Source organism: Nicotiana sylvestris, chromosome 10 (genome assembly GCF_000393655.2).
Source record: "Nicotiana sylvestris chromosome 10, ASM39365v2, whole genome shotgun sequence".
Taxonomy (NCBI): domain Eukaryota; kingdom Viridiplantae; phylum Streptophyta; class Magnoliopsida; order Solanales; family Solanaceae; genus Nicotiana; species Nicotiana sylvestris.
The window spans coordinates 77,251,743-77,266,683 of NC_091066.1; the positions used below are offsets into that span (position 1 = coordinate 77,251,743).

The 14,941-nt window shown below is 42.3% G+C and overlaps 1 protein-coding gene across 1 annotated transcript; it reads left to right on the plus strand.

Moving 5' to 3' along the window:
- The first annotated feature begins 296 nt into the window (after positions 1–296).
- Positions 297–1,034, plus strand: LOC104226132 (uncharacterized protein At1g76070-like). Its single transcript, XM_009778023.2, has one exon. It carries the CDS (start codon positions 297–299, stop codon positions 1,032–1,034), a length of 738 nt encoding a protein of 245 aa, XP_009776325.1.
- The last annotated feature ends 13,907 nt before the right edge of the window (positions 1,035–14,941 follow it).

A 14,941-nucleotide genomic window follows, 5' to 3' on the forward strand; every position in this document is an offset into this window, starting at 1 on the left:
TCAACATCAATTTAAGCCTTAAGATAATCATATATCATTAAAGTTTTGTCTTACCTCTCCTTCTCACTCCTTTCTTCAGTCTTGAAAAGGTCAACAATAGTATCCCACCCTTGTTTAATTAATTAGCTCCTTTTGTAGTAACTAATAGTATACTATTTCTCCAGCCGCCCATCCAACCCAATTCAATCTATATATAAATATGCACAGAAACAAACCTAGAGATAAGAAACTAACCTTTCAGAAATAGAGATTGACAATCAAAAACAACAGAAGGCTAGCTAGCTGAATTTGGATATATGGAGAAACCATGCAAGTCAAAGAAGAAAACAATCTTCAAGTTATTACCAAAAGCAGCTGCAGCAGCTGTTTTCCTATTACAAAATGCACATGCACCTTTTAGTCCAAGTAGAGAACAGAGATTAGCCACAGATTATCATCACAAAAATCATCATTATAAAGGATTTGCTGGTCCCATCATATCAGTAATCCCAGCAGATCAATCCGGAAGAAATAAATCAGAACCAAGTTCACCAAAAGTTTCATGCATTGGCCAAATCAAACACAACAAAAAGAAGATGTTGAATTGCAGTAGTAGTAAAAATCTGCAAAAACATCATGTCAAGAAGAAATCAGTGTCAAGTTTTGGAAATATATTTGCTGGAAAAGCAAAATTACTTCCAGGGAGGAAATCTGATGTTTCAGCTGATAATATTATTGCTAAGCTTCCTGATAGAGCACCTTGTTTGAGTCAAATGAAAAGGTTTGCTAGTGGAAGGGAACCTTTGAACAATTTTGACTGGAGATCAATACAAATTACAGCAGAAGATCATGATCTCAAGTATTATACAGATGATGAAGATAGAGGATACAGTGAGGATGAAGAAGATGAATTGAACACTGGTTTTCCTGCTCCAATAATAATAGGTAGATGCAGAACAAATTTCACATTGGAGCCAAGGAAAGAAATTAATATATGGAAAAGGAGAACCATGAATCAACCTAGGCCTCTTCAATTGAATACCGTTGTTGGCTAAGTGTTTTATTTTTTTACCTTCCATTTCTTTAATTCTCTTAGTTTATTTGTTCTTGATTCATTTCAGTGTAATAGTTTATAATAATGCTCTAAGGTGAAAAATTCAGTATTTTTCAAGTAGAGTTGACGTTATCTATACTGTATATAGCTTAAACTATTTTCGAGTCTGTGTATCAGCTTCTCCGATATTATGGAAGGGAGCTCTCTTCGTGCGACCTATAGATCGCGGATTTGAGCAGTGGAAGTGGCCGATAATGCTTGCATTAGGATACGCTGTTTACATTACACCCATTGGAGTGCGGTCCTTCCCAGATTCCGCATCAACACAGCATATACCTTGTATACCGACCTTCCTTTTATATCAGTTTCTCCTATGATTTTAGGGTTCTGGGCTGAATTCTTGATTAAACAAGGAACAAAAGCCAAGTCGTGAGCCGACCAAAAAAGAATCAAAGAACAAATAAAAGAAGCTATTTGATTTATTTGTTTCCAGTCCCACACGCAAGATATGGATGTTCTTTTTTTCCATTAATATTATTTTTTTATATTGATGTTCACGTTCACCTACAATTTTGTTACGTGGTAGCTAGTAGCTACTAATTAATTATGCACGCATTTGTCGTTCGGGGTGGATGGCTCGGCAAACCAGCAGCCATAATTGAGCGTTTACCTAATAGATTCCAAATATTTCTTACTCCCTCCGTCTTAATTGTGATTTTTTTTAAATGACACTATATAGTCACTTTTAAAATAATAGCCGATAATTTTTTTGTATATATGTATGTATATGGCAAAATAGGTTTGTATTAAATACTTGAACTATAGAGCGACACGTGAAATTGGAGACAGACGAAAAGCGAGGTAAGTGGAAACCACCGGAGACAGCAGCTTCGGTTGGCACCGGGTAGATCCCGAAAGGAAATATTACTAATGAAGACAAATGAATGTTTGTCACCCGATGACATTCAATAAAGAATATTCTTCAATATTAAATACACAATTCGTTATATTGAATTTTGGCATTCATAACCTGCCGTTAAACATTCATCAATAGCCCCCATAACTGCCGTTTAAGAGGGGCTTGATCCTAGGATCTTGTTCTCTAGATGCATCTATAAATAGTGACTTCAACAACAATTGTAGGACACAAATTGTCTAACAAACTTATGCTGCATGTTATTCTAAAACACAATAACACTTTATTTCCTACCTATTGATATTCTTATTACCGACTTTAGAAGCTCTGCTTCCGGAATGAAGCTATTTAATCTCTTATCTCGATTTCAACACTAAGTCTTACATTTTATGTAATTTATTTATCATTTTTGAATCAAATCGATTTGTTTGTCTATAAACCACGTTACAAATTCAATTTTATCGTTTTACGGGTAAACTCTGTGGTGCACACCGTGTGGCTTAGACAGTTACGTAATTGAGTTGGTCCTTGCATCTATTACTAAATTGTTTAATTCTTTGTTTCTTAGCGAAAAATCGTAAAAAAAAGGCAGATAACGATGTCAACATCACACACAATGTTGAGGCCCAAGAAAATCCGCCTTAACACGAAGATTCAATAAGCAATAACCCCAACGAGGAGGATGTAGCCATGTCGTTCCATGAAAGGCAATATCCACGACACGTTCGGGAGGCAACTCCTGATGATGTTGAAGATGAGCACATTGTGGAAAAGGTAAGAATCCTGAGGTAACAACAAAAGGCTATTATGGGCTATCTCTCGCGACAAAATCAGGCCATGACAGAGTTGAGGCAAGCGTTCTCGGGTGATTCCAACAACCCGAATGAAAGAGGTCGAGTTCCTTCTGGTGCTCTCGCAAATCAAATAGCACAAAGGGTTGATAATAACACCTCAATGGGTGAGGTCGGCTTCGATGGAGCCGGAGGGAGGGAACGACAGCAAATCTGCTAACAACAATGGAATAATCTCTTTAAAATCGAACTCATGCTGTTTATGATAGAAATAAATGCTGGAATAGACCAAATCCCAGGCGCACCGCCAGTGTTGAAAGGATCGGAATCGAAGAAATACACCCAGTTATCGTTCAAACCGAGCGCGACACTAGAGTTAATCTCGAAGCGGTTCAAAATGCAAGATGTGACAAAATATGATGGGGCTGAGAATCCTCAGGAGCACATCACCACCTATACAAAGGCGATGAAAGGAAATGACTTAGCTCCGAACGAGATTGAGTCAGTCTTGCTGAAAAGGTTCATGGAGATCCTCACGAAAGGGGCCCTGACATGGTATTTACTTCTACCCGAGCATTCATTAGATTCCTTCAATATGCTCACAGATTCTTTTGTCAAGGCCTAGGCTGGAGCCAGGAAGGTGCAGGCCCGAAAGGCCGATATATTCAGAATTGTGCAAAGAGAGTCTGAATTGCTGCGAGAGTTCGTGACCAGATTTCAGAAGGAAAGAATGCTTCTATCAGTCGTTCCATATGAATAGGTGGTTGAGGCATTTACTAAGGGTCTAAACACGAGAAGCTCTCACGCTTCCCGGAAATTGAAAGAAAGTTTTCTCGAGTTAGGTAACAACATGGGGAGATGTCCACAAACGCTGCGAATTAAAGATAAGACTAGAGGATGACTAGATCAATTTTCCAGCATCAACCAAGGGTCGGGATTGAGAGAAGAATAAGGAAAAGTTGAAGGATGATTTCGACACGGGTCGATGGTCTTCTAAAGGCCATGTTTTGCCCTATGAAAGGGCCTAAGGATGCAGCAAAGGTTTTCGGTCAGTGGAAGGGTTTGCTATAGATAGGAGAGTTGATCGTGACCGGAATAACAGATCGTTGCAAGACAAAACGACTTTAGGCTCTCGGGATTTCACCTACTACAGATTGTTCGAGTATAATATCAATGTCAGCATAGTGGAACTGGTATCGACAATGAGAAACATTAAGGAAGCACAGTTCCCAAGGACGATGAGATCCAATCCTAGTTAGAGGGATCCTAATCTATGGTATGAGCATCGTGGGACTAACGACCACCAGACTTGGGATTGCTAACATCTGTGCGAGGAAGTGGAAACATTGCTGAAAGATGGCCATCTCAGAAAGTTCTTAAGTGAACGGGCCAACAACAACTACGGCAGCAACCGGGATAGCGCAGAACCCTCGAAGACATGAGAAAATCCTACTTGTCTGACGATCAATATGATTTTCGGAGGGAACGAGATTAATGGTGTAATATTTTTAGTAGCAAGAAAGACAAAGGTATTGGTGACCCATAGAAAAAGACTTCGGGAAGTCGCTGAGGATGATATCACCTTCACGAAGGAGGACACTGATGGACTCCTACTATCACACAATGATGCCTTGATAATTTCTCTTAATCTTTTAGATTTTAAAATTAAACGTGTTTTGGTGTACCCAGGGAGTTTAGCCAATATTATCTAACGGAAAGTGCTAGAACAAGCCAAGCTAACCGGAAGCATCATTCCAGCCACAAAGCTCCTTGCCAAGTTCAACTTAGCAAGTGTGACAACTTAGCAAGTACTGTATATACCATCAACTTCTGAAATTCCCAACTCCAGAGGGAACTAAACAAATAAGAGGAGATCAACCAGTGATAAGGGAGATGAACGTGATCTCCAGTAGTAAAGGGAAGGAACATGCAGCCTAGTAATTACAGGAAATGATGCCTGCTCCCGAGCCAGACGAAGTCCACAAAGGGGAGGAGCCGCCGGAAACCTATCAGGTACCAAGGTATTTCTAGGTACTAGAAGAAACAGACACAACCAAATCCACATCGGAAGAACTCGAACAAGTTGCATTGTTAGAGAAGTTCTTAGAGAGGAAATTCCACTTGGGGACAGGATTGAACCCCGAGATCAGGTCAGGATTTATAGAACTTCTTAAATTTAATGTTGATTGTTTTACATGGTCGCATGCGGGTATGTCAGGTATTCTACTAGAGGTGGCCATTCACAAATTAAGCCTAGATCCCAACATCCCTCCAGTAAGGAAGAAAAAACGCTCTATTGTCGAGGTTAGAAACAGGTTTGTCAAAGAAGAGGTAACTCGATTGCTTGATATCGGTTCAATCCGGGGGGTAAAGTATCCTGACACGCTAGCTAACGTAGTAGTAGTTATACAAAGGAATAATAAATTTTGCATGTGCGTAGATTATAAAATCTGAATAAGACGTGCCCAAAAGACTCGTTCCCATTTCCAAAAATTGATCAAGTGATTGATGCAACAGCCAGGCTTCATGCATATTCAGGGTACAACCAAATCAAGATGAACCCGGAAGATTAGGAAAAGACTTCGTTCGTAATGAACTTTGGAACATATTGCTACAATGTGATGCCTTTCGGGCTTAAAAACACTGGAGCCACTTACCAGATGCTTATGAACAAAATATTCGAAAAGAAAATAGGGAAAACGATGGAAGTTTACATAGATGATATGTTGGTTAAGTATTTGAATGCAGGTGATCATCTGAAGTACCTCCAAGAAACCTTTTGCATCCTAAGGAAGCACAACATGATGAGTAACCCTGAAACATGTGCATTCGGAGTCAGCTCCGGTAAATTTTTGGGTTTCCTAGTGTCACAAAGAGGGATCAAAGTCAATCCTGATAAATTAAAGGCATCAAGGACATTCCCGACCAGCTATCAAATGTGAAACAAGTTCAGAGGTTAACTAGAAGACTGACTGCTTTAAGCAGGTTCATTTCCCAGTCTTTAGAAAAATGCCATCAATTCTTCTCGCTTATGAAAAAGAAGAACAACTTAGAATGGACTTCGGATTGCCGGCAGGCCTTGAATGAATTGTAAGAGTATTTATCAAGCCCTCCGTTATTATCAAAATTAGAGGAAGTTGAATAGTTGCTAATTTACTTAGCGGTCTCGGAGGTAGCGGTAAGTGTTGTTTTAGTCCGCGAAGATGAAGATACGAAATCTCCTATCTATTATGTTAGTAAAATTTTAACAGGAGTGAAAACTCGCTACCCATACCTCAAAAAACTGGTCTTAGCTCTCGTAGTCGTCGTTCGAAATCTTAGGCCTTATTTTCAATGCCACCTGATAGCCATGTTGACAACTTTTACCCTACGGAATATCCTTTCCAAACCTGAATTGTCATGTAGTTTGTCTAAGTGGGCAATCAAAATGAGTGAATTTGACATAGAGTATAAACCCAAGACCGCGATCAAATCGCAATTTTTGGCCGATTTCAGTCCTGGACTGCTGCATTTGGCCACCAAGAAGTGGTGATGGTGTTGGAAATGACATCAGGAGTATAGACCTTGTTTACTAATAGAGCTTTTAATGTTAAGGTTCCGGGCTCGGGGTACTACTAATTACGCCCTCGGGAGAAACCCTGAGGCAGGCCATAGGAATTATCCCCTTGAATAATAATGAAATCAATTATGAAGCTTTGGTTGCAGGACTTGAACTAGCTCAATGACTAGACTCCAAGGTCATTGAAATAAAATATGATTCCCAACTCGTAGTAAATCAGGTATACGGGATCTTCGACACTAAAAAGGAACGCATGCAATAATATGTAGTGAAAGTTCAGACCCTACTCACACGGTTTTGGGAATGGTCAATCACCCACATCTCGAGAGAAGAAAATGCTGAAGCATATGCACTGCTAATTCGGGCTTATCCACGGAAATAAAGGTATCAAATTTCGGTACGGTGTTATAACTCATGCATTCGGTATTGGATATGGACGGTTATTATGAAGTAAACGCGACCATTTTGTTCTATGACTGGAGAAATGAGATCATCGACTACCTTGAGAGTGACAAACTACCCAAAGATCCAAAGGCATCCTGGCCACTCTGTACCAAAGCAATTCAGTACAGTTTCTGGGGAGGTCAATTATGTAGAAAGTCTTTCCAAGGCCCGTTGGCCCAATGTTTAGGAGCCTTGATAAGTAGGATTTTAACATGTTTTATACCCATACTTGCCTGCGCTTTGAGTGTAATTTGCTAAAAAAATAGTCCCAAAATGCTTACAGATTGCGCTTGATTGCAGGTTTGAGCTATAAAGTGACAAATCGTCAAAGATCGGCTCAAATCAGAGTGAAACCTGCTCAAGTGTCAAAGATCATTAAAGTAAGGACATTCAGAACTTGGTGCGGACCGCACCATCATGTCATGCGGCCGCACCATAGGAGTTCAGAGACTATGAAACTACAAGTCAAATTCATGCGGCCACGTCCCACTTCATGCGGCCCGCGTCTCACTCATGCGGTCGCACAATCTTGCTATGCGGTCGCGTCCAAGAAGTTCAGAGAGTGTCATATTCCAGAAGCAAACCACGCGACCATGTCCCACTTCATGCGGCCCGCATCCCTCTCCATGCGGCCGCACTCTATGGTCACGCGGTCTGCGTCAGTGAAGTTCAGAGAAGCTGCCAAAACCATTCATGTGGCCGCACAACAACTTTGTGCGGTCCGCGCCAGTCTTCATGCGGCCGCATTCCAACTTTGTGCAGTCTGCACTACCATCTTCAGAGAGCAAGATTCAGAGGTCAAGCAACCCAGTGCGGCCGCGTGCCAACTTTGTGCGGTCCGCACTAACCCCGCAGGGGCATTTTTGTCCGGTTTTTCCAGCCCACTATAAATAGAACATTTTACCATTTTTAGGTTAAGTTTGGTACATTTGATAGCTGCTGCACTCGTGAGACTTATGTTTTGGCCTATTTTGGGCGTTTATAGCTTGGTTTCATCATAGATTATTGTAGTTTAATATTAGTAATTAATTAATATGGTTGTTTCATCTTCTATTTCTTTAGTTTCTTCTTTAATTATGTCTAGCTAAACCCATTAGCTAGGGTTGTGGCTCAACCCTAGTGTGGGTAATTAATGGGTGTTGCTTCTTAATGATAAATTGATATTGGGTGTTTGTTATTTGGGTTAATTTTATGGTTTAATTAAGGATTGCTGGTTGCAAACATTGATTCTAGCTTAGTGGGTCTTGACTCTTCTTGAGAAAGAGAGTCTATGACCCTAAAATTGACCCAACAAGGAATTGGGGTGGACCCATGAGAAATGGTAGTCCCAATTAACGGGTTAAACCTCGAGAGAGTAATCACCCTATTTGAACCCAAGTTGCTTGGTCTAATTGGCCTACCTAATTGGTCTCGAGAGAGTCAATTGGACAAATTCGCTCTCCCTACCGAGAGGTGTGAGAGTGGGTACAATTGTGTAACGGTTATAATATTGATCCCAAATATGTTAATCTATTATTAGTAGTCTCTACCCGTTAGTTAACCACCTAGGTGATGCCACGACCCTAGTGCCTTTCTCTATATTAATCACAACTTAGAACATATCCCTTCAGCATAAATTAGCTTAAACTTGTAGTTGATAATAGTAGTTATTAAACAAAAACCCCCAAAAATATTAGAAGTACAATTAGGAGCAAACACGCATTCCTAGTCTAAACAAATACGCAACTCCATTCCAAGCTCCCTGTGGAAATTGACCCTGATACCACTATTCGGGTAAAAGTCTTAGCGCCTGCTCTTCCTACCGTTGTGTGAGGTTGAGTTTGCTGTGACCACTTTTTGGCGTCGTTGCCGGGGAACTTACGGTGTTGACTATTTGTGTAGCTAGTTTTGTGTTTTTCTTCTCTTTCCTTCTTTTTACTAATTTTATTTGTGTCAATTCACTCAGGTACACATGGCTTTAAACGCAAATGACCCTCTTGGCAACGTGGTCGTGGGGGAGGAGGTTGAGGATCTAGATCAAGAAGATGTATTACCTCAATCTCCTAGGAGAGGTCAAAATGTCAATGCAAATGAGAATATACCAGACCCTCCTCCACCTCCACCAAGAGTGGCACCAAGAGTTCTACCCAATCAAGGGTACGCAAGTGCAATAGTTCCTCCCCGAATCCGGGCGGGGAACTTCCAGATTACAAATGTGATGCTCACCTTTCTCGAACAACGAGGTTATTTCACGGGGGCCGATGATCAGAATGCTTATAAACACTTGAAGGGCTTCGTGGATACTTGTTGGGGTAGCAAGCAGACAAATGTTTTGGAAGATGCATTAAGACTTCGACTTTTCCTGTTCTCACTTCGGGGGAAGGCGTTAGATTGGTTGGAGAGGCTCCCCAATCATTCCATCACTACATGGGATGAGTTGGCGAACAAGTTCATTGCTAAGTTTTTCTCTCCAAGTCAAGTCACATGGCGGCTCTACGGGACGAGATTCTAGCCTTCAAGCAAGAGTTGACTGAACCGTTACACGAGATATGGGAGAGGTTTAGAACAATGGTGAAAGAATGCCCTAACAATGATATGAATGATGTGATGATCCAACAAACATTCTATAGGGGCATCAACACAACCAACCAATGTATTGTGAACCAACTAGCGGGAGGAAATTTTATGAAGCTTCCTTACAATGAAGCTTGTGATGTGTTAGATGAGATGGCCGACACATCGTCGGCATGGCAAAGCCAGGCTAATGTGCCTCAAGGTGATCCTAACGTCATACATTTGCATAAGGAGTTACATGATCACGGTCAAGCCATTATCGAACTTACAACAACAATGAATCAGTTGGCTAAAGTGCAGTTACAACAAGTTCAAAACCCGCGCCAAGTCAACGCCATGGAAGGAGTAAATATGATGAAAAGGAGGCAAAGAGGGTAACAACCTCAAGGAAATTTTGATTACTATGATAATGGTGGTGGCTATTCGAATGAATTCTATGATGATCAAAGTGAGGAAGTCCAATACGTCAACAACTATCAAGGGAATAGAGGTAATCAAGGGAACCAACAATGGAGACCCCAAGGAAATTGGGGCAATCAACAAGGTGGTAATTGGAACAATAACAACAACCAAGGAGAAAATTGGGGGAACAACAATTTGGGTAATCAAGGGAATTGGAGCGGAAACAACAACAACAATTGGAACAATAACAATGGGCAAGGTGGGTGGAATAACAATGGTGGTCAAGGAAATCGGGGGCAAGGCTTTCAAAGGCCTCCGATGTTTCAACAACCGAACAACCCGCCGCCGTTTCAATCTCAAGGGTCTAGTTCTTCGGGAAATGAATTTGGTAGAATTGAAGTTATGTTTGAGCAAATGATGAAGAAGAACCAAGACTCCGAAGCTCAATTGGCCTCCCACAACACTTCTATCCGTAACTTGGAAGTACAACTTGGCCAAATTTCTCAGTCTTTAAATACTCGCCCAAAGGGTGCTCTACCAAGTGATACGGTAGCAAACCCCAAGGGTGGGCACAATAATCATGTGATGAAGGTGACAACGCGAAGTGGAAGAGGCGGTGATGTGCATGCCTCAAGAGGAAACCAAGTTATGGTGGATGAAGATGAGTTACGAGATAATGAAATGCCTTTGGTGGTTGAAGATGTAGTTGAACCAAGTGTGAGAGATGATGTGCGGATTGATATTCATGAGGTTGAAGAGGAGACACAAGAGGCCGTGAACCCGTCTAGGGAACACGTGATTGATATGCCCGAGCCGGTGGTGCCCAAAGCCAAAGCACCCTTACCTCGGCCTCCTCCGCCCTATCCTCAACGGTTGGCCAAGCAAAAAGGTGACAACCAATTTAAGAAATTCATTGATATGATGAAGAGTTTGACTATCAATGTGCCTTTGGTAGAGGCACTTGAGAAAATGCGGGGGTACGCAAAGTTCATGAAAGATTTGGTTACAAAAAAGAGATCAATGGAGTGTGAGACAATCAAGATGACCCATCAAGTGAGCGCAATTTGTGCATTATATGGCTCCGAAACTTGAGGACCCCGATGCATTCACTATCTCATGTACCATTGGAAGTGTCGACTTTGCAAAAGCCCTTTTTGACTTGGGGGCAAGTATAAATTTAATGCCATATTCGGTCTTCAAGACCTTGGGAATCGGACAACCTCGTCCAACTTCTATGAGGCTTCAAATGGCGGACCGGTCAATGAAGCGGCCTTTGGGGATTATTGATGATGTCCTTGTTCATGTTGATAAGTTCATATTGCCGGCCGATTTCGTTATCTTGGATTGTGAGGTGGATTTTGAGGTGCCAATTATCCTTGGAAGACCTTTCCTAGCTACTGGAAAGGCTTTGGTAGATGTCGAAGTTGGAGAGCTGACCTTCCGTGGTGATGAAAAGGTGGTGTTCCATGTGTGCAAATCTATGAGGCAACCGAATAGCACCGAGGTGTGCTCGTTTGTTGATATTGTCACGGCGGTGATAGTGGATGACACAAGCATAATGGTGAATGTTGAGGACCCACTTGAGATCGTGCTCTTGAACATGTATGTTTATGATGATGCCGGGAGAGTTGAATGTGTAAATGCTTTGCATGGTATGGGCTCGTATTCTTATGAGCCTAGGAAGCTATCCTTGGATCTTGAGAATCGCAAAACTCCCCCAACCAAGCCATCTATTGAGGAGCTGCCGGTGTTGGAGTTGAAACCACTTCCTCGTCACCTCAGGTATGAATACTTGGGCCCTAATTTCACTTTTCTTATTATTCTTTCGTCTTGCTTGACTAACGTGTAGGTTGACGCCACTTTGGCGGCTCTACAAAAGCGCAAGAGGGCGATCGGATGGACATTGGCGGATATTAAAGTATAAGCCCCGCCTTTTGCATGCATAAGATCATATTGGAGGAGGATATGAGGCCCTCACTTAAACACCAAAGGAGACTCAACGAAGCTATTCAAGAAGTGGTCAAGAAGGAAGTTATCAATTGGCTTGACGCCGGTGTGGTGTATCCTATTTCTGACAGCTCATGGACTTCTCCGGTGCAATGCGTACAGAAGAAGGGCAAGATGAATGTGGTAACCAATGCTAACAATGAGTTGATTCCTACTCGGACGGTGAAAGGATGGAGAGTTTGTATGGACTATAGAAAGCTTAACAAGGTGACTCAAAAGGATCATTTCCCGTTGCCGTTCCTCGACCAAATGCTTGATCGTCTTGCGGGTCGGTCGTTCTATTGCTTTTTAGATGGGTATTCGGGTACAATCATATTCTCATCGCCCCGGAAGATCGGGAAAAGACGACCTTTACTTGTCCCTACGGAACATTCGCATTTTCGAGGATGTCGTTTGGATTGTGTAATGCCCTAGCGACCTTTCAACAATGTATGATGACAATTTTCACCGACATGGTGGAAGATATATGGAAGGTCTTTATGGATGATTTTAGCGTGGTGGGGGACTCCTTAAAAGAATGCTTGACAAATTTGGACCGGGTGTTGGCCCGATGAGAAGATACAAACCTAGTTCTCAATTGGAAAAAATGCCATTTTATGGTAGAAGAGGGTATTGTATTGGGTCATAAGATTTCGAAAAGAGGTATTGAAGTTGACAAAGCCAAGATTGAAGTCATTTCAAGGTTACCTCCCCCTACTTCTGTCAAAGGGGTGAGGAGCTTTTTAGGGCACGTGGGTTTCTACCAAAGGTTCATCAAAGATTTCTCTAAGGTAGTTAACCCGCTGTGCAAGTTGTTAGAGAAGGAGGCTAAGTTTGTCTTTGATGAGAAATGCATGGAGGCTTTCGAGCTTCTAAAACACAAGTTGACAACTACCCCGATCATTACCGCACCCAATTGGAGCTTTCCATTTGAGCTCATGTGCGACACTAGTGATGTTGCGGTAGGGGCGGTCTTGGGTCAAAAAATCAACAAGATGTTACATCCAGTGTACTACTCAAGCAAGACGATGAATGAAGCTCAAAGAAACTATACATTCACCGAGAAGGAGTTGCTAGCTATTGTGTTTGCCATGGAAAAGTTCCAACAATACCTTATGGGGGCCAAAGTGATTATCCATACCGATCATGCTGCCCTTATGTATTTGATGACCAAGAAAGATTCAAAAGCATGTTTGATGAGGTGGGTGCTACTTCTTCAAGAGTTTGATCTAGAAATTGTGGACCGGAAAGGAAGTGAAAATCAAGTGGCGGACCACTTGTCCCGCTTGGAGGAAGAGGGGAGGCCTTCTGACGGCCTTGATATCAATGATGCGTTCCCGGATGAACAACTCCTTGCGGTATCTATGCATGATATGCCGTGGTTTTCCGATGTGGCTAATTATCTTGTGACCGGTATAATCCCATATGAGCTCCCTTCTAACCAAAGGAAGAAGCTCAAGCGGGATAGTTTGGATTATTATAGGGATGAGCCATATTTGTTCAAGATTTGCACCGATGGTGTGATTCGCCGATGTGTCCCGGAAGAAGAACAATTGAGTATTTTGGAGGCTTGTCATTCCTCTCCCTATGGTGGCCATCATGGCGGGGTGAGGATGGCTTATAAGGTGCTTAGTTGCAGTTTCTATTGGCCCTCATTGTTTAAAGATGTCGGTGATTTTGTCAAGAGATGTGATGAATGCCAACGAGCCGGTGGGATTTCAAAAAAGGATGAGATGCCTCTCAACACAATTCTAGAGGTGGACATTTTTTATGTGTGGGGTATCGACCTTATGGGGCCATTCGTGAGTTCTTGTGGGAACACCTATATCTTGGTAGAGGTTGATTATGTGTTGAAATGGGTCGAAGCCATCGCTTTGCCCAACAACAAAGCTCGAAGTGTGGTGGAGTTCTTGAAAAAGAGTATCTTCACAAGGTTTGGCACTCCACGTGCTATCATTAGTGATGGTGGTTCTCATTTTTGCAACCGGGCTTTTGATTCATTGCTTTCCAAGTATGGTATAAATCACAAGGTGACCACTCCTTATCATCCTCAAGCGAGTGGCCAAGTTGAGGTTTCCAACCGAGAGATCAAGAGTATTTTGTCCAAAACTGTCAATGCCAATAGGACCGATTGGTCGAAGAAATTAGATGATGCTCTTTGGGCATATCGGACAGCTTACAAGACCCTGATTGGTATGTCTCCGTACCGATTGGTGTTTGGGAAAGCTTGTCATCTTCCGGTGGAATTGGAGCATAAGGCTATGTGGGCCTTGAGAAAATTGAACTTAGAATGGGATGTCGCTGCGAATCTCCGGGTTGAGCAACTCAATGAGCTAGACGAGTTTAGATTTCATGCCTACTCCAGCTCGTCCTTGTACAAGGACAAGATGAAGTACATTCACGATAAGTATGCCCGAGGGAAGGAATTCAAAGTTGGTGACATGGTTCTTCTGTTCAACTCCCAGTTGAGGTTATTCCCAGGAAGCTTAAGTCTAAGTGGAGTGGTCCATTTGAAGTTGTTAGTGTAACCCCATTTGGTGCTATTGATCTCAAGAACAAAAATGGTGAAGTTTTCCGAGTCAATGGGCATCGTGTCAAGCATTACTTAGGAAAGTTTGATGACAGCCACGTGGTGGCACTCATTCATTTGAAGTGACTTTGATGGTAATATGTGTCGTGCCGCGACGTTAAATCAGGCGCTTCTTGGGAGGCAAACCATGTCTTTTTCTTTCTTTTTGATTTCTGTTGTAGATTAGGATTTTTGAGCTAATGGTTTGTGAGATGTTGCAGGAATTGTGATTGAACCAGTGCAAAACAACTGTGCAAAAAGTGCACAGTCTCTGAACAGTGACCGTGCGGCCGCAATCCCACTTTGTGCAGTCTACATCGGCCAAAGAAAATATTGCCAAGTTTCTGAAGATGGCTAGTGCAGTCGCACCCTTGCTTGTGCGGTCTGCACCGGTAAAGGCCAAGAATGATCACTCTCTGAATTGCGTTCACGTAGCCGTGTCCCACTTTGAGCGGCCCGCGTGGTTCTCATGCGGTCTGCGTGCCTTCATTTCAGCAACAGGTAAATGGTAAAGTCCCAGCGCGGGCCGCGGTTGTGTTCACGCGGCCGCACTGGACGGTAAGTGTTGCGCCCCACTGTGTTTCCTATAAATAGGCCATTAGGGTCTTCATTAGAACTTTTCGCAAAAATTGACCCCTGAGCCCTAAAAGTTACTGTTCACATCAGAGACCCTTCTTAGTGTTAATAT

Coding starts and splice junctions, on each gene's coding strand:
- LOC104226132 (XM_009778023.2), top strand. CDS start 297: ATGGAGAAACCATGCAAGTCAAAGAAGAAAACAATCTTCAAGTTATTA.